Source organism: Neolamprologus brichardi, chromosome 3 (assembly GCF_056152115.1).
Source record: "Neolamprologus brichardi isolate AB-2024 chromosome 3, ASM5615211v1, whole genome shotgun sequence".
Lineage (NCBI taxonomy): Eukaryota > Metazoa > Chordata > Actinopteri > Cichliformes > Cichlidae > Neolamprologus > Neolamprologus brichardi.
Genome location: NC_142106.1, coordinates 38963846 through 38983267, shown reverse-complemented (window position 1 = coordinate 38983267; position 19422 = coordinate 38963846). Strand labels below are relative to the sequence as shown.

General features: G+C 40.3%; 2 protein-coding genes across 3 annotated transcripts in view; both read left to right on the top strand.

Annotated features, from left to right (window-relative positions):
* The first annotated feature begins 1029 nt into the window (after positions 1-1029).
* Positions 1030-8769, top strand: myoz2a (myozenin 2a). The gene is made up of 6 exons (XM_006804142.3): positions 1030-1554; positions 2413-2496; positions 3222-3388; positions 5444-5588; positions 7484-7667; positions 8236-8769. Exons 1-6 carry the CDS (start codon positions 1347-1349, stop codon positions 8459-8461), a joined length of 1014 nt encoding a protein of 337 aa, XP_006804205.2. The 5' UTR covers positions 1030-1346; the 3' UTR covers positions 8462-8769.
* A 9682-nt stretch (positions 8770-18451) lies between these two features.
* Positions 18452-19422, top strand: part of usp53a (ubiquitin specific peptidase 53a) — a 31103-nt gene continuing 30132 nt past the window's right edge. For both annotated transcript variants that reach the window (XM_035913558.2, XM_006804143.3), the window contains exon 1: positions 18452-18898. The gene's annotated coding sequence lies outside the window, so the exon portion shown is untranslated. The remainder of the gene's footprint in view (positions 18899-19422) is intronic.

Genomic DNA, 19422 nt, shown 5'->3' with positions numbered 1-19422 from the left:
TTGATGTTAAAGCTTCGTCAGTTGTTTACTAAGCGAGTTTTCATGTCTTTAGCATTTTTCAATGCATGTCTATTAGAAAAGTTGCAAGCTGGCAACACATTATTGTCCTATGTATGGTTAGAGCAACTCCAGTTCCTCCAACACTTATCAACTGCCAGATATATCCTCACTTTATCTTCCAGAGGGTTTTCATTTAAGTTTATCCGAACTACTGATCTAGCAATACAGATATGTATGCAATATAAACTCCCCAAAGCTGTCAGAAGAAATTCAGGTAACTGATTACCTTAAATATGGATTTAATTATTTTGCACAAGTCTAAAGTCACCCCACATTTGTTACTTCTTTTGCTTCCAGACTTTTTTTTTGCAATTTTTGTGCTCTTGAAGAATAGTTTTCCAGTCTTTCTGAAGGTCTTTCAAAGTTTTTCTTTTGACATTAGCTGCTTTTTCTTTCATTTTCAGTCCTTTTTTGTTCACTGAAGCCTCATCAGAAATGGTCTCAGTGGAAGGGTGGCTGTCAAGAAACCATTCTGAAGAAAGGGAAACATGGAGGAGAGACTGTCAGATTATACAAGAAATAGACTGAAAATCAGTTGCAACAGGTCTCATAGAGCGATTCATCCAAATGGGAAATTTGTGGTTCAAGACATCTTTGATGTGTTAGGATAACGAGGGACAACACTGAGTGTCTTCGGCCATCTACATGGCATGGTCAAAGTTCTGTCTAATTGGTAACAGCTTCATTTTTGAGCATGATAATGATCCCAAATACTGCCAGTGCTGTAAAAGCATATCAGCATAGAAAAACACACACTGGTTCGCAGTCAAACACACTTGCAGTGTGGGCTTTCTTCTTTGAATGTCCTTTAAGAAGCTTGGAGAACTATATCTGAAGGCTACTTAAAGAAATGACGAGAAAGCTGCCTAAGAGAGCTCAGGCTGTGTTGAAGAATGGAAGCGATCGTACCAAATACTGATTTTCAATCTCTGTACTTTATATTTTCCAAATATATAAAGAAATTAGTGGCGGCTCAGGACTTTTGCACAGCACTGTACATGCCTAAATGCAGTGAGTTGCAGTTATCCGACTGGGTAACAGGTATGCCTAATAAAAGTGTTTGCCTTTTATTTATTTATTTGCTTTTTTCATTAAGTTCATTCTCATTTTTTTACATAATAACTCTAAAAGTGCCTTCTAGGTAAATGTTTGCCTGTTTTGAAATGAACACAGATTCATTCTGAGCTACTGTAATAACACCGGCCAAGGGAGATGGTGTTGGGCAAGTGAAGTAGTAGTGGCAGCGGTCTAAATTTAGTCGCCCTCTGCTTGTGAACTAAATACCAATGACAACAGACAAACTGACACCCACCCACCCACTCATTCAGTCACTCACAGGCTGCAGCCCCCACTTGCTGCCCTCCCCAACACAAGCCTCAGTAACGGGGAGCGTGAGCGCCCACACGGGTCACACTACCCGGTCTGACCTCACCTTTCTTTCCCCGAGGAGACAGGCACAACTTGAGACAACCCCCCGAGGGTCCTTCAGGACAGGTAAGCCATCGCTTGGGCTTCTCCACAGGTGTGCTGTCCATGTCTAACGTGACACTTGCACTTTTAATCAAGCATGACTCTCTCTGCCACCTACACTCAGTCCCTCTGTATTTTACTGTTGGTGTGATAGCTTGCTTTTATATTTATTTATTTATTTTTTTAATGAACGCATACATGAAAATGTATGTCTTTTTTCTGTATTAATTTAATTGTATATATGGGATATGTCCTGATTTATTTAAAGCGAATGTACCTAAAATGCAAAGCTATAAATAGCATATATATATCTACACAACAGCGTATTGGAGGTAAAGCATTTTGCAACCTTGTCTGTTATCAACTGATTTCTAAGTGATGGTAATTTGAAGACTTGCTGTGAAATTCTCATTGGTTCTTTGAGAAATTGTTCTTTGCTTTGTGGAAAGCATTTTGGATTCTAATAAAACACTTGTGTTCTCCGACACCTTGGTGTAAACTTTCCGATTTGCTCTCTAATCTGCTGTCTCACATGTTCAATGTGACAACACCATGCTCTGCATCCCTGTCCTTTCAGCCCACTTGGGTAATTTCAAACATATCGATTCCGAGACGCCCCTGACACTGCTGGTTGCCATATCTGCAGAGCATGTGCTTGGCGTTTAACAGCCCAAGGTTATTTAAAGGGATGTGCTAACTTTGCCCTTTTCACTGCCTTGATAAATTCTATCTGCTTCGGTGGGATTTTGTGCGTGTTGTGGGTGTTTGATGACTAACATGCAGCTGCCTTGCTTTTGTCTTCGATTGTACATTTGAACAGATTGTACTGATGTGCACTGTCTCCTGTGACTTTTTGCCTCACCCCAATCTCCCCAATGGCAGCCATGTCACAGTTCTCCACCATGACAACCAGAGAGAGGAAAATGCAGGCAGCAGCAATCTGCAGGGAGGTTCAAGCCCAAGAAGGTATCTGTATCGTTTCCTCTTCACTTGCATGTTTTCCTGATCCCTCTGACCTCCCACATTCTGTTCTTACCTTCTTCATTAAACATGTAAACAAAGACAAGGAGTTAACAACACCACAGGTTACAGTACAGATCTGTTAGCCTTACTGTCAAATTCTCCAACATTTACTTTATAAAAGGCATGAGCCCATCATTTTCTAGCAAAACAGTTGCCAACCCTCCCCTCTACGATCCTATAAATAAGCAAATGACTACTTTTATGGCTCATAGTAACTAATCCTTTGTCGTTCCCCTTTGAACACGCTATTTCAGGGCGTGGACAACTGTGCGCCTTGGGGATGGGGAGGGTCTGAAGGCTACTGACAGCTGAAAGATATTCTGGCAAATTATGTGTCTCACGCTTGAATATAGGCCGATGACATCTCCATGATCAGCATGCAGTAGCTAGCATGCGGAGCAAACCACAAAACAAGCATTGAACATGAGCTGATTACGAGGGAAGATAATTCCTCATTCATCATACTGGCAGGAATGCTAAGTCAGCAGCCATGTACAGGATTTTTTCTTTTGTGCAGTGAGGTTTTTTTTTCCTGTATGGATTTAATTTGATTCAGCATAGGTGGGAGTATAGGACTCGTGAAAATACATTTGTCTTGTCAGAAGTCTGATTCAAGCACTGAATAAACACAAGTTGTTTAGTCTCTTGTTTTGTTTCCTTCTGTTCAGATATAGAAATGGATCTGGGAAAGAAAATGAGTGTGCCTAAGGACATAATGCTGGAGGAGCTGTCTTTCGCCTCCAACCGGGGCTCCCGTCTCTTCAAAATGCGTCAGAGACGATCAGAAAAATACACTTTTGAGAGCATCCAGAACCAAAACAACACACAGCTGAATGTAAGAAGAACTGTGGTTTAAATTATTATCTTAAAGAAATGTTTAGATATTGGGGAAAATAATCTTCTTTTTCAACAATAGGTCCCAAAACCTAGTCCTTGTTCATGTTTGCGTAGGAAAGTTAAAGCTGCAGGCAGTAGCAGGCTACCTTATCGGGAAGATTTGCTAGCCAGTTACCTTGACTCTCTCGAAAGATAAAAACGAATTAAATCAAACAAACTGACTAACCAGACGAACCAATCACCCTAATCTAACCAACTAAGCTGATCAACCCAACGCAACCCAAACAAACAATCAATCAACCCAACTAAACCAAACAAGCTTACCAACCAAACTAATCAAATTAACCAACACAACCAACCCAACAATCAACTCAAAAGAAAATCTGTCCTCTAAAACTTTATAATCCACATTTCATATCTTCTTTGTTTGAAATGTACCAGTTTAAGATCACTGCAACATAACAGCATGTAAATCCCATACGTAGCTGTTAACTGATACTTTAAAGCATCAATGTAGCCACTGTAGCTCACATTAAACAATAGTGTGAGTCAGATATTTTAATTAAAAAGGCCCCAGAAAGGATCAAGATCACAAACACACTGTTGAGGTCCAGTTCAGCCACTAAGATGAAGTCTAAAGATGGCTACCGGCCTGGTGCTGACCGGTTACTAAAAGCAGCCCATGCTTTTAATCATGCAGAACTTAAACTTTTAATACAAACCCAAGCTGTCTTTTGTAATAGGTTGGAGACATGTTCATCTCTGGTCTAAAGCTGAGCATTTACATACTGGATTCTAAGGGGATTCAGTCACTTTTGGAGGCAGTTCTTGGCATCTCTATCGGTCAATTCTTTAGCACCCAAGGTTGCAATCTTTAAATCTTTTAACCACCTAACTCCCGATAAGACAGCAAATAAGCAGATAATCTCATTAAACTGCACAACTAATCATTGAAATGCACATAAATTTATGATCATTTGTAGGGATAAAGATTAAGAGGGAACCATAAGAATTTCACATTGCTAGCATGCATATTTTTCATGCCCAATTATCCATTTTCTAATACATCTTCTTTCACCAAAACATAAAAAACATTCCACCTTACATCCTGACAAAGTATATGTGGGAAAGATTAAGCACTTCGAGTGTTTATATTGCTTGTGCCACAAACACAGGGCAGCGTGTCTGTAGCACAAGTCGTGCAGTTGGTCATAAGTAGTTTTATTAATGTTCCTTTGTGTATGGATGGGCAACACGCCAAGTTAGCATTTTCTTTTCTCAGCGGTACCATTCGCTGATCTGGTCACACAAAGAAGTTCGTGTCTCACAGCGCACAGCTGGGTTTCTCTCTGTTATATCTAATTAATTAGGATCCCTAGTTATGTCCTCTTTAATTTAGTCGTGTGGTTCCCTTGTGTACTTTTCAATGCCCCCTTGAAGTCCACAGATAAAATAATTATTATGCTCAAGAGAAGTTTTTCCCCTCATCTTTGATGTATGAAGGACTTAGATATCTCGGTTTGTTTATTGCTCTGGGCAATAGAAGGATTTTGTTTCAAGTTGTCAACATTTCCTGAGGAAATCCTCGAGTAAATCATCAAAAATATCTTTCAGAGGGGATGAAAAGCCGGGTACTGGGGCTGCAGTACATTTCATCTCAGTCCAGAGAATAGTATTTCGAATGTAGAGGGCAAATGGACAGACAACTGGACAAACAGATAGCTCCTTTGTTTAAGGAAAACGTGGAAAATTGAAGATCTGTTACGTGCTTATCATGTGATATCGCTGCATTGAAGATACGATTTACTGTTTAGTTTAGAAACTTTGATATGCATGTCATGGTTATCCATTTGTATGTCATATTAACCTCAAAGATGGCAAGATGTTTGCTGCTCGTTTCTCCTGTTACCAAGTAACCAAACAAATGATGTCGAAAATGCTCCAAAAATCTAGCGCGTGAAACGTTGATATGAATTGTCAGGAATCAACTGATTGATAAATGGTTTCAAACCTTTTTTGTGGGCCTGACTGACCTCTTTGATCTTTCTTGTAGAGCATTGCCATCTTCCAAACTGAGACTGGGAATACCACTGACAGCCACAGCGGCCAGAACAACGTAGGTCTTGACCAGCCACCGAAAGTGACATGTGACACAACAACTATGGAAATGGTGCCAGATCCCACCAGCATTGCTCCGGGTAGGTAAAGCTGTGTGATACAGTGCACTGAAAAAACTTTCCAAGGACTCAAAATCATACAGCAGTGATATACTACTGACTTATATTCAGCTGTTTCTATCCATTTAACCTGTTTGCGTTAATTGTGTTGTACTAAACTTTGGTCTTTTTGCTGTATGATGAATGCTAAGTACAGCTCCCAGCAGAGTGACTGTGCGCATGTGCTCTGCACAAAGTACTAGATGTGCCGTGTTTTGATATGGATTCAACTGTTTCTCGTTGTTTGTACTCAAGCAGGCTTTGATCGTGCAGGAAAACAATTTTCTTCTTTGCCTGGAATCTGCCGGCCTCGGGCTAAATATGATTACACATTTCTGTTCTCCCTCTCTGAGCCTGACTCCTTTATTTATTTTTATATATTCATCCTACTCCCTTCTCTCATGTCTACTCCTTTTATTCAACCATCCTTATTGCAATCAGCTCTTACCATCATTCGAAAATTTGTTGAGTTTTACTCACGGAAACTGTTTCCTGTTTGGCTCTTGTGCTGCTGATACCATCAGCTGTGCACTCACATCCTCCCTCATGTCCTAATTTTGCTCAGCTGACACAAAACCATGATTTAAGGATGACCGTGTTGACACTAGGGTGGGGTGCTATTTGTGGACCAGACACAGACCCCAGAGTATGTGAATGAAGTCAGTCCAACTGTAGCAGAAATCAAGCCAAAGTGCATCAGGTATCAAATGGGAATTATGTTTAAAATAGCCCACTCATCCACTTACTGTAGGAGTGCATGCCAGGCAATAGTCATATACAGTAACCCCATTTCAACAGTTAAACACCGGAAACTTCACAAAAAGTTATTTTTGTGCCATTTTTCAACAATGGAACAAGGAATAAGCAAACGTGCCTTTAGTTATCAGGCCACTTGGACACTAATTAAGCCAATTGCTGTCTTTTTCACATTTCCTTTTTGGTTTAGTTCCTTCTTTTATCCCTGCATGAAGCTGGGGTGTAATCATCCTTTCCCATGAAAGTATCAGCTTAGCCAAACGTCCAACCACAGGAATAATATCCCATGGCCTCAGAAACATTTTTACACAGTGTTTTGTCATAGATTATTCCCCCCCTACCAAAAAAAAATCTGTAAACTTCCCCACAGGTCTGTTTGGTTTCTCCTGCTTCCTCCTCAGGGCAAAACATAAACTCAGGAAGGGGGAATTGTTCATTGTGAGGGGTTAGGACGTGACACAGCGGCCCGTGTTATGTAACGCCAAGCTTGCAAGCCCCCCTGAGTGAAGCGCTGGGTTTGAAGGATAGTACTTTCGATTGGACTCTCCCATCAACACACACAGTGTATGTGGGGAGACATACATGCAGGCATGCATCCACACACCCACACACACAAACACGGGGAAGCTGTGCCTTTATTCTGTTTGGCTGTGAGCTTTAATGAGAAAAAAAGGAGCTAAAGAAGAAAGACAGGACACTTAGACTGCTGTTAAATTAGGTACACATTTGTAACAAAATACAGATTAAGATTTTTTTTTAAAATGTCACTTTCCTTTAGTCTGACCTGACCTGATCTCTTTGTTCTTTTGCATTTACATGCAGTCAAACAAAAAGAAAAAACAAAATCAGTTAAAAGTTTAACAGTTACAGACGGTGGAAAGGGGAAACGTTTTTTCACTTCTGAACTCAAGTTTTCTTCAGATCTGCGATGAAAGTGAAGGATCTGCTTTCTTTGGACAGTACGTTCGCTGGTGGCTGTTGAAGAAAGTATTTTGAACTGACTCTCACTAAGTTCTGGTTAGCGAACCGTGTGGAAAAAGCCAACGCCTGGTCTTTATTTGACATAGAAAAACAGAAAAGCCCCACATGCCTTCACTGCCAGTGTTGTATAATTTATCCAGGGTATGGAGGTCCTTTGAAAGACATCCCTCCGGAGAAGTTCAACAGTACAGCTGTGCCGAAGTCCTACCACTCACCCTGGGAGCAGGCCATTATCAATGACCCTGCCTTGGCTGACACTCTCATCACCCGCATGCCAGAGCTGGCACCTCAACAAGACCTGCCAGGGTACAAAAGCTTCAACAGGTAATGCCCAAATAGGTCAGATGTGTCAAATATAAGGCCCGAGGGCCAGAATCATCCCATCAAAGACTCCAATCCGGCCCACAAAATGGCTCAGGAAAATGTGAAAGAGGGCATATATTTTGGACTTTTAAATGACGTTTTACAGATTTTCCTACTGATAAAGGCCTCACCTGAAACAGATGAACAAATGGAAACACAAATGGAAATTAGGACTTAACAGTGAAGCTATAACAATAAAACATTTAAATATATAACTGTTGAGGGTGCGTTTTACTATTTATGAATGTAAATTGCATCCATTCAAAAGTCTAACAATTTCTCTCTCTGAATTATACATTCTTGCTTTAATATAGCATGAATGCAAGTGGTGAGTGAGCAAAGAAAATACTGTCCTTCACCTCATTCGTAGCACAGTGTTTCTCACACTCAGCAACTGTATCTTAGAAATGTCCCCGGGTCAATGTCTTTGCTTGGCTTTAATTAATTGCATCACTTCAAATGTCACTTCAAGTTTCTCTCATTAGCACATGTTGTCTGCTGTTAACACCGTGGCTTTTGTCATCTCCAGGGTGGCAACCCCTTTCGGTGGTTTCAGCAAAGCACCCAGGCCTGCTCCCGTCAAGACCCTTCAGGTAGAAATCCTCCCAGAGCTCCCGGAGCTCCAAGGGGACACCCCAGTAATTCGACCCTCCTTCAACAGATCTGCTCTGGGGTGGGTGTCTACGGGAGGTCCAGTCCCCCTCCCTAATGTTTCTGTCGAGAATGCGCTCATCCCTGAGTCAGAAGACCTTTGAACCCATGTTGAAGTCACACAGAGATGCTGTCTACTTAGTTGCTTAACCTGAGGTTGTTGTTTGTGGAGTGACGCTGGAGTCAGAACAGAGCATCCTGTTGGGTGTTGCTGGTTCAAGTTAGCGTGTATGTAGCACCCTTTGGTCTTTCCAGTGATGTTAACAGTTGCACTGCAGGGAATAATTTTAAAAAAATCACTGTGTACATTAGACAGACACACTACTGAAAACTGTTGTATATTGATTTTCATAAACAGATTTTATCTCACATTTTTGCTCAATAAAGTGGCGTACAATGATCAAAAATCCAATCAGAATTTTTGATTTTCCTTTTAATTGGTTTAAAAAGAATTGTAAGTTTCTGTCAAAGGCAAAAAATTGCACATTTCTGTTTTGGGAAAGGGAACAGAATGCAATATGTATGTGTGCAATACGGGTTGGTATGAGCTAGCTTCAGTGAAGGACGGTGCATTTTTGTGCCATAGTCCCATGCAAATTTCTCAGTTATCATAGTGTGCGAGAGGCCAGAGATCCATGTGAGCCAGTGTAACGTGCCTCAAGGTTACACTGCCTGACAAATCAAATCTGCTTCAGCGATATGAGCGACTTGACTGATGTGTCTCTCACCTTTTGGCTATGCCAAGTAGAAGAAAGATTGACGTTTGATAAGCTGTGGCCGCTGTCTTTCTGTTTACTACCACAACAGCCTATTTTGGAAGGCACCTCAGCTGCAACAAGCTCAAGCAGCCAGATTTATTCCAAATACCATACATGTTGCATTTGGGGTGAATAGATATTGTGCAGTTATCTTATGGTTATTCAGAGAGATAAATTAATAAAATAAAATAAAATAGAAATTAAAGAAATTATTGGAATTTTGTTCATGTATACTCAAGCATCATCTCTTCATACAATATTTATTTATTTATAAAGCAGCTAGTATAGTAGCATACTGTCAGGCTAACTTTTAGCTAGCATGCTAACTTTGTACTAAGTGTTTCTATTAATCTGTTTTAAATTCTATCTTTCGGCACTTTGTCACTAGTAGCATGTCACAAAAACAAACAGCTGATTCCCATTTCTTTAGTTGAATCTATTTTAAAAATGATAGTTTGACTGACAGTTTGGCAGGCACAAAATACTTTTTTCACCAACAATGTGATTCCTGATGAGCTATTGACCAAAATCCTGAGATAGCTGTCAATGGTGTGCAGTGTGTCCTTAAAAAATTTGAGGAAACTTGATGGAAGACAAAAGAACTATTGGCAGAACTGAAAGGCTATCTACAGAAGATAAACAGTATCTGAAAGAAATGTGCTTTAAAAACCCTGAACCCCTCCCACAAAAACAAAAAAACAAAAATCACAGCAAAGACCTGACATAGGACCTGAGAGATCCCTCACCTCATCAGAAATGGGCTCAGTGGAAGGGTGACTGTCAAGAGGCCATTCTTAACAAATGGAAACAGGAAGAAAAGGTATGCCAAATTACACAAATCAACCTGGTACTAGCAGTAATATGAATATTACATGGCTATGCTCTATTCTTGGTGATGTCAAAGAGATACACTGAAACATATTGATAAGATTAAAAAACTCTATGGAGGATATATGTTGTTTATATGCAAAAAATAGGTATATAAATGAGATGTTGCTTACATGAAATTAAAATGAAAGGACACTTTCATATCAAACTGTAGGCACATAAAGGCTAAAAGCAGATCATATTAGCACATTGCTAGGTGGTTGTCAGGCAGTGTGAATGTGCCAAACTATTTTACTATCAAGCAAAATTCAACTTTCATGGATACAAATTAGGTGAAAGAATGATAAGATGCTTTTATAAATTGTCATATGTGCATAATTGCCAAAAAAATGATCATTTTAGCCTGTTGCCAGATGGTTGCTAGGTAACATGATTATTTCATAATATCTGATATAGATCACTCTTAAATAGCCTCTGATGTACCTGTGTTTGAAGTTACATAAATTGAATTGAATTTACATAAATTTTAAATTTAAATTTTCATTTACATAACAAGAGTTTCTGTGTTTGACATACTTACACAGCATACTTTGATAACCTATGTTTCATGAAAGTAACATTATTATTGTGTTTAATACTTTAATAGCCTTTTTTTAACAAAATTATCACTATTTTTTTCTTATTTCTATTTTTTCAATATCTTATTATTTTATGTAAATAGTAAATAGTAATTTTGCTTGGTCTTGTGATGTGTGTATATTTTACAACTCAAGCCCAACTGATCGAAATATGAGTGGGAAATACCAAACAGACAATACTAAACGATACTGAACGGTCAGAAGGTTTAACAGCTAAAAGGTCTCAGTTATGACAGATCACATCTTAGTGTAGGTTGGCTACAACTGTCAATCACTGTGACAAGGTGTCATTTTGATTTCAGGTAAGTTGATTGCCTTGAATTAACTTTCAGTTAAGTTTATCAAGGCAAATCATCCTTTGATAAAGATAACTTGCCTTGCTACATAATGAAACCTTGACTATTTGCAACACTGCTGCATACTTAGCTGCTGATTTCTGTTAAAGTGTTTCTGTTCCTGCTGCCAAAAATGAAATAAGAAATGCCTGTCAGATATTTTGCAGCCATGTGACTCAGGCCAGTGTAGGCGTTCCTTGTCACTGTTGGAGAGCCTTTGGTATGTGCAGCTTCGGCTGCCACTCCCTTTTTTTGTCCTACTGAATTCCTCTAACCAGTCTCTTCAGGAAAACTGTTTGTACAGCACACCGCCTAGCATCCAACACTTCCAATAGCCCAGCCAAGAGTCACAGCGGATATCGAGCAGTGTTTATCAGCACCAGGCACAACCTCACTTTGAACTTTGAATGTAGCCATTATCAAAATGCAGCACTGGAAAGATTATTGGCAGAGACCCTAGCTGGGGGTTGGGGAAGCCAGACGATTCGATTATTTGTGTCAAACTGCAACCAGTCTCCCCTGAGGCACATTTGCCTTGACATGAAATAGAACAGTAGGTACAGGCTAGAGCTACAGTTTGCCCGGGTTAGAGGATTGTCCCAAACAAAAAGGTTGGATGTAGGTTCAGCAATGGACTCTTATGGAGTCTTTGAACAGGAGATTAAACTTATAATCCTTTGCTCTTTTACAGTTGTGGTCAGAAGTTTACATACACTCATTATGGGCATGGATGTCATAGTAATTTGGAGCTGTTATCAATTTAAAAATAATCTTCTTGTAGGGTGTAATGATTTTACAGAATACATCTTTGTGACTGCGTGTACAAGTATACATAGCGACTCCAATATACACTTCCATGTGCAGTTTTTGAAAGTGCTGATTTTGGAGAAGGAGCTTCTTTCTTGGCCTCTCAGTCCATGATGATGTAAAACTGGCTTCACTGTGGACAGTGACGCTGGTGTTTCAGCAGTTTCTGGTTCATGGCAGGCTTGAGCCTTGGTGGTTTTCTGGGTTGTTCCTGAACATCCTAATAGACTTGTAGTCAAGCCGCCTAAACCAAGACCAAGACAAAGTTGAGACGAGACCAAGACCGAGACGAAAAAGTCTTTAAACTGCAGCCAGATGCTGCTTCGTTTACGGGTGTCAGGCATATTTATGTGTTTTTGCTTTTGCACAGCCCTCCTCACCGCTGTCTACTGTCTCACTCACTTACTGAGAGGACAGACGCACACTCCACTTGACTGTCGCGTCTCTCACCCTCTCTGTTTTTCACATAATGATATTATCCTATATCCTCGCATGTGATTGGCCACAATATGGAGGGATTGGAGCATAGCTGAGCCACTGTGTGAGAGCTGAGCAGCGAAAGGAAATTAAGTGAGGAACCAGCTCTTACTCAATGGGAGGCGACTCTTATGATTCACTACAAAGCACTCTCTAAGCACAGCTTTTAGAGCTGATGCTTTTGCGCATGACACATTATCGAATGTTACGTTGTGTGTCATGGATACTGTTGACTCCAAATCTCCTGACCACTATTTCGATCTGAGACAGCAGGACCAAGAAAGCGAGACCAAGACAAGACCACGCAAAAGTGGTCTCGAAGTCTCGAGACCAAGACCGGTTTTGAGACATCCAACTCTACATCCTAACCAATTTCCTCTCATCTGAGGACGACAGTTTGGGTCTTCTTCCATAACTGGCCTGAGTGGTGACACATCCAAATAATTTGTACTTACAAACAACTCTTTGATCCGGAAATCTGCAGTTGTTTAGAAATGTGGATTCCAGGACTCCAGATTCCATGTTCAAAATAGCTTCCTTGGGGCAGCTATGACTCAGGACGTAGAGCAGAGCATCTACTAATTGGGATATTGCTGGTTCTTGTGTAAATCTACAACTCTCTCTAGATTTTCACTGGGTTCCTTTAAAATTTCCCATTTTTCAAAATATCCTTTCTTTGTCAGCATAAAAACAAATCCTTTTTATGCTGGCAAAGAGAAACTACTGTTTGACTACTATCGTAGTCAATCATGATCACTAATGTGAAGTTAATAGGCCGTCGCCTTGTTAAGTTAAAAGACATTGTAGAGTCTTTAACACCACTGAAAAAAAGATTTGCTTTGAATAAGAGCACCAGGGAGAAACACTCGTGATAGCATGTCGAAATCTCAGAGGACAGTCCTTCAAAAATAAAATGCCTGTGGAGCAAAAGAATGAGTACACAAACACCCAATAGATATCAAGTTATCACTTGTTATGCAATAAAGAACCCTGACAAGATGGAAACGTACAGTTTTTGGGTGTGTTCAACAGATGCAAGAAGTAGAGATGTTAGAGTCATGTTTTTTTGTACAGCGTGACCCGGCTAAGTCTGAACAGCTGGCTTTCTGTATGTTTATCAGCAGTTAACTATGGTCCCTGCTGCTGTTGCATTCGCTGTCAGGTTTTAAAGCTGACGTCTCGTGGGTTTCCATCTGCACACACAGCACCGAACACTGATTGTGCAGTATGGCTGCTGACACAGACAACTGCTTAAAGGTTGCACAAGTTGACCGGCCAATATCCCAGAAGGATTCCTCTAAGTATGCATGGGTCTAGCGAGAAAAACAAATGTGCTGTGAAATAACAACTGTAAGGGCACCGAGGTGTGCCCACATGAAGACATATGATTCTCTCAAAGGTTTTTGCATATGGCCGCACTTCCGATGTGTTCAGTGTCACGTTTTAGGTTGGTTAGGTTAGGTTAGAAATGTTGAAAATCTGGGATTAACCTTTTAATATATATATATTTTAATATATGACCTCCTGACATCAAAATCCACTAACAACAAAAATGCAAAGCTAATCTAGTGTGTCAGCGTTTTAGTTTATGTCTTTCTCATCTTATGCGAAGCAGGTGTGCATTCTCACAGGAAAGTGCAAAGCCCGGTGGGATTTCTAAATATACGAGCGAACATAAAGCATTCCTGGGGTCAGTCGGGCGGCGTTTAGTTGCACATGAGGTGAGGTGAAGGGTGACGAGGCACACATTCCGCTTCTGAAATGAGGTGGAGTGACGCAACAGGGTCAAGTATGTCTGGCTCTTGAGAAAAACCCTTCAGTCGATCACGCCTCAGAAACCACAAGTGGACAATAACTGACAAACAGTGATGAATATGCTAGTTTCTGTGAGTAGGTGCAGAAGTGTTGTGGGCGTTAAGGTGAATGCCAGCACGAATCTCTGATCTTCTTCCAGCTTTTAAGGACAGGAACATGCGCTCTCCCTCTCTCACTAAATGCACCGAGCTTGAGCAAACAGAATGTAGAGACAGCTTCATGGAGGGATGCACACAGCTAGGCAAATAATTACCTTGTATGGACAAATGAACATTCAAAATCATGTTCCTGTTTACTTGCAAAAGCCCTTGAGACCAATTAGCACTGTGTTCCCTCACGGTAATCCAGCCTAGGTCTTTGTGCCTTCGGAGGGCTCATCTATATTCCGGAGCGGTCAGTATACATCAATTTCCTCTCTTTGTTTAATAGTCAGCCAGGAATTATTAACTTTCTGCTTCTAATATGAACAGCAGCTAAAACAATCTACAGCAATGACACCTTTAGGTGGTAAGCAAATGCCCTTTTTCCTAGTAACAAGAACAACAGCAACAACAACAACAACAACAAAGAAAAATGCTAAAGTAATTGCCCTCGATGTTGATACAGGAAGTAGCCCATTCTGCTGATGTCTTTTTGGGGGAAAGAATAATTTATGTACCTAATTTTAGTCAGTGAAGCTATCTCACTTTCTGAACATGCACTGGGGCAATAGCATGCCTGCTCTGTGTGCTGCAGCTACTGTGGATACAGCAAACACAGCAGCAAGATATATCACCGTCACCACCTTGGCTGCACTCCAGAGTTAATGTAACATGGGGAATTGGCAAAAAAACAATGCTCATATCATCCCCTTTTCTGCAGTAAAACAATGAGCAGTGTCTCACTCGGGGTCAGATAGAAAATGTAAATTAATACAAATTGCCCCTGCTCCTGTCCCACGGGACAAGTCTGAGGTGATGCCAAGTCATCATGACTTACGCAAATGCCATTTTGGTGAATGTTATACAACGTAGACAAGATACCAAAGATAATATTTGTATCTTAGCTTGTTCTATGTCTTACTCTTTAAAAGCTTTTTTTCTACAGGCTTTTATTTTGAACTGTACCCCAAAAATGGATTTCTAGATGTTTCAACCATAAAGTGGATGAAAAAGTGGTTGACCAACAAAAGTCCTCTTCAGAAACTACTTGTTGAAACATTCTTGTGAAACCTGAAAAGGCTTCTTCGTTCGAAAAAGTAATTATTACGGGATTTTAAACCCCGGTTAAATATAGTACAAGTCGCTTTGGAGGCGTCGCCCTCCCATGGCCTCCATCGCGGCGTTGGAGCATGTCTAATCTCTTACGTAACAACAGGACATTCACTGCTTCATTAGTAGTAACTCAATAGGATCACAGCAAACGGTGTTCACAGACGACAAGCTTTGATTTGTTCGGTCGTTCTTCTGTGGGAAGTTGTTTTTAAGGAAGGGAAAATAACCTTGACTGTCAATCTCACAACTCGATCTCACATGTTGCATTGTGTCCTTAAAAAAATCCATATTTGTTTGTGTCCCTGCATTTTTTAAAACTTATTTGTGTTTCCCACGATGACACATTCAAAACTTGTATGCGCACACACTGGGGCTTTGATTGTTAGTATCCGAGTGTAGACAGGAGCAGATCGAGTTCAGATTTCAGTTAGGCGCTTTAAAATTTGCAGATGCTTTTACTACAGCAGATAAAAGCAATGAGAGACACAGAAACTGAAGCTTTATTCATTCATATTTCCTTACACTGTATTCCCGCTGTCCTCTAGGGAAACCAATTCTAACTTTTTCAACATTTAAATAGAAGATTTTGCTATTTAGATTCAATCTGTCTCACAGTAAAAAGGAGCACGATGAAAGCAGAGACCTTTTAAACACACAAGTCTCCCGTTGCGTTTATGGTGTACAGTAAATATGAATGGAAAAATCAGACAGCAGTGCTAAAAATATACCATTAAAAAATGGCACCACACAGCTGAGGTGAAATGGGATTTAGTTGCCCAGTAACCCATTTGAGATAATCAATGAATCTATTTCAATAAAAGCTGATTCTACTAATCTGATGTGTACTGGTTGTGGTTTTCTTTCTTGGCAAAGAGATGGTATAGTTTTGTCATTTGAGCTGTGTTTATTCACTGTGTTCAGCAAATCTCTTGCTGCTCACTGGAGCTTTCTGAAGGTGAGAAGTCCGGGCAATGGCACCAGGTCTCTACGGGACATTTACCATGTGCGCTGTCTCCTTGCAGAGCTGGCAAAGTGTTGGTAATTATTCTTAAAATAAAACGCCCTTCACAACAGAATCAAACCTGGAAAGATTGGTGGTTGGCTGGGCTTTTGGGGAATTTACTAGACATTTGGACCATTTGCAAAAAGTGAGAAGCACAGACAAAAAATAGAAGAAAAGTAGAAAGAGGCAAAAATGAATCTTAAAATCAATGAGCCACTACTTTGCAAAAGTCATTTAAAGTGCATTACATCCAGGCAATGATGTGTCAGTGCAATGATAAAGTCATTTTGTTTTTAGAGTTTCAGCGCAAAGTTGGAAATAATGCTGACGGGGCACAAATTATCAAATGCACCAGCTGGATTGCAAGCTGTCCACCAAGGTCAGGAAAGTAAAAAAAATATTAAGCTTGCATTTGTGGAACTTGTTAAAGGCCTGATCTCTTCGAGCTGTCTGATTCATAATTTATAGGGACTTTAAATTACTCAGTGGCAGCACTTCAAAGGTAGCCAAGAAGGTGTCCATAATATGAATCTTTTCTAATGTGAGCGTGAACCACTGGTAACAAAGTAATTGTTAATCCTGTGTGAAAAAAATAAATCTTAATATCACTTCTATAAAATCACCCCAGTGTGCATGGCTTAACTGCATCCCATTCAATAGAAGTAGAATATGTTTTATTAAAATGTGTATTTCCATAAAATAAAGCAAGTATAGGCCTAGAGGTAAGTTAAATACTTTTACACCAAAATCTTAAAGGCTCACATCACTCATGAATATTATTACTGCACTCCGGAGCTTTTTTAGATTTCAAGAGGAAGCATTATATGTCCCTCTAGGAAATGTGCGCACAGGGAAATAGCACTGTCTCCTCAATGGGCCTTTTCAAGTACTTCCTGGGGAAAGGCTGGACCACTCTGATACATTGTGTCCCCTCAGCGCACACTCCATCATTGCGCAGAGTTTCCTCAGCCTTAACGAGTGACTTAACGAGTGTTTTTAGAAGCAGAATTTTTTTTCTGTCTTTATAGCTCTCTAAAAATATATGGACTTATTTTATGTTTGATTATTAGTCTTTCTAATGAATCACTTACACAGGATTTATGAGTTTAAATGCAGGTGGTGCGGTGCAGGCACATTTCCGTGTTAGAGAGACATTGGAAATAGTGCTGTGCTATACTGCAAATTTTAGTATCGATTGGATACAGAGTAAATACAGGGCCAATACTGCCACCAGTGACCTTTAAAGGCAGTTTATGTATGGGAGAGCAGTGCGTCATGATCCAATACCAATACTAGCGTTGGTATCGACACTATTGATATTTGTATTGATGCATCAGACAAATCACTTACCAAAAACCAGCATGCTCACATGCATAATCAGTCAAGTTGGATAAATTTATCTCAACCATATACAGTGTGATGTAGTTGTCATGTAGAAAAAGGATAACAAGATGCCTGGCGTTGGTTTAGAGGGTATTAACTGAGTAAATGTCAACGAAATCCAAGCTGCTTGTTTAAATTAATGTAATTATTCTAAATAAAAAAAATACGGTGAGCTTGAGGCATGAAACACGTCAGGGATGAAACACTAGTGTCTAACTTAAAAAAAGAGAGAGAGGGGTTGGGATGAGGGGGGCTTAATTGTACACTCCTTTCATTTGCTTTCTTTATATAACAGGATCAGGCAGATGGTGTTTGGGTAACACCAGCCTTACATGACTTCCCTCCACTCCCAGTTGTTCATAATCATCGCTGTTAGGAATTGCCACCACGGTATTAGTGTAACCATGCAGGTGTAAACAAACCTTAAACGCTGCAACACTTGATCTGCGGGGGGAAAAAAAGAAAAAAAAAAGAGAAAAAAAGCAAGAACGCGGATATTCTGTGAGATTTATGGGAATCTGTAAAGCACACATTGTGAAAAAATTTTATACACTCAAATATACTTTAACTGACTTTTGGAATATTATAAAGAATCGTCCAAGTGCGCATGTGATGCTGTTTCTAGTGCACTCCGCATTGTAGCAGTAAGCTGCCCCCCCTCCTCACCAGCACCATAAAGCAACATTAACGAGCTTGCCAGCAGAGTTGGCGCTCTGCAAATATTGGAGCGTGCGTGCGCGCGCGCCCTAGCAGTGGCAGCGGTGTACAGTAGCATGGCAGACTGCAGTAAATACAGTGTTGAAGAGGCGGGGTTTGACATCTCCGCTCTGAAAACATCTCTAATCCAGTATTTCAGGTGGCCAAGTCGACCGAGCGAACCATTGCTCACTACCGCCGCGCTTCAGAGAACTGCAGCACAAACGCACGCCTCCTCCACCCGGAGTGTACCGCGAGTGGACAGACGGGGCTGGTGTGTATCCGAAGTGGAAACTCGCCGTGGGAGAAGAAAACAGAGAAAAAGCCGGAGAGGGAGAGAGAAGTTTAAGCGACGCGAGGCAACACTTTGCTTGTCTGGGCGGTGTTTTAGTTCCCAGCGTCTCCCCGTTTGAAGAACATAGTAAGCGGAGACTCATTCGGCTTTTCGGCGAAACTCAACCAAAAGAAAAAGAAATACTTCCAACTCTTGTTCAGTGAACTCTAAAAAGGATATTGCGGCACTTTTTGTTGTCATTATTCAGCCACAGGTAAGCGGCAGCTGAAGTTTGACAAATGTACTTGTCTTTCCTTGTTTATGTTTGTGGCAGTACGTGGGGGCGGAAGCTCTACCTGGAACTCAGGTAAGTCGGAAACCAGGTAGGCCTAGCGTTAGTTAGGCTAGCTTTAGTTAGCATAACTTGCTATAAAAACATAGGTGTGGAAATTGTTTAGAAGTTTAGTAGAGTTTATTTGTCGTTTTTATTTTTTGACGGTTTATTTTATTCAGTTTATTATTATTATTATTATTATTATTATTATTATTATTTATGGGCCTTGAAATAGTCTCACTGTGAACAGTTTGCTGTGAGTGAGGCTATGAATCGGTCATTAAATATTATAAAATGTAACATAAGGTCACGGAAGCTGGCATGACGTTTTTAGTGTGTTGGAATGCTTTATTTCGTGACACATACACGCGCGTTATGTCAGCTTTTCTGTCACACAGTGTACTATCAGAGGATGTCTCATCACTTTTTATTGTGTGTGGAAAGGTTTCATGTTGCGCAATCAT

Excerpts from the sequence above, each read along its gene's own strand:
- myoz2a (XM_006804142.3), top strand. The coding sequence starts at position 1,347 with ATGACAACAGACAAACTGACACCCACCCACCCACTCATTCAGTCACTC. Across the intron at positions 1,555-2,412 it reads CCGAGGGTCCTTCAGGACAG|CCATGTCACAGTTCTCCACC; the intron begins GTAAGCCATCGC and ends CCCCAATGGCAG. Across the intron at positions 2,497-3,221 it reads GGAGGTTCAAGCCCAAGAAG|ATATAGAAATGGATCTGGGA; the intron begins GTATCTGTATCG and ends CCTTCTGTTCAG.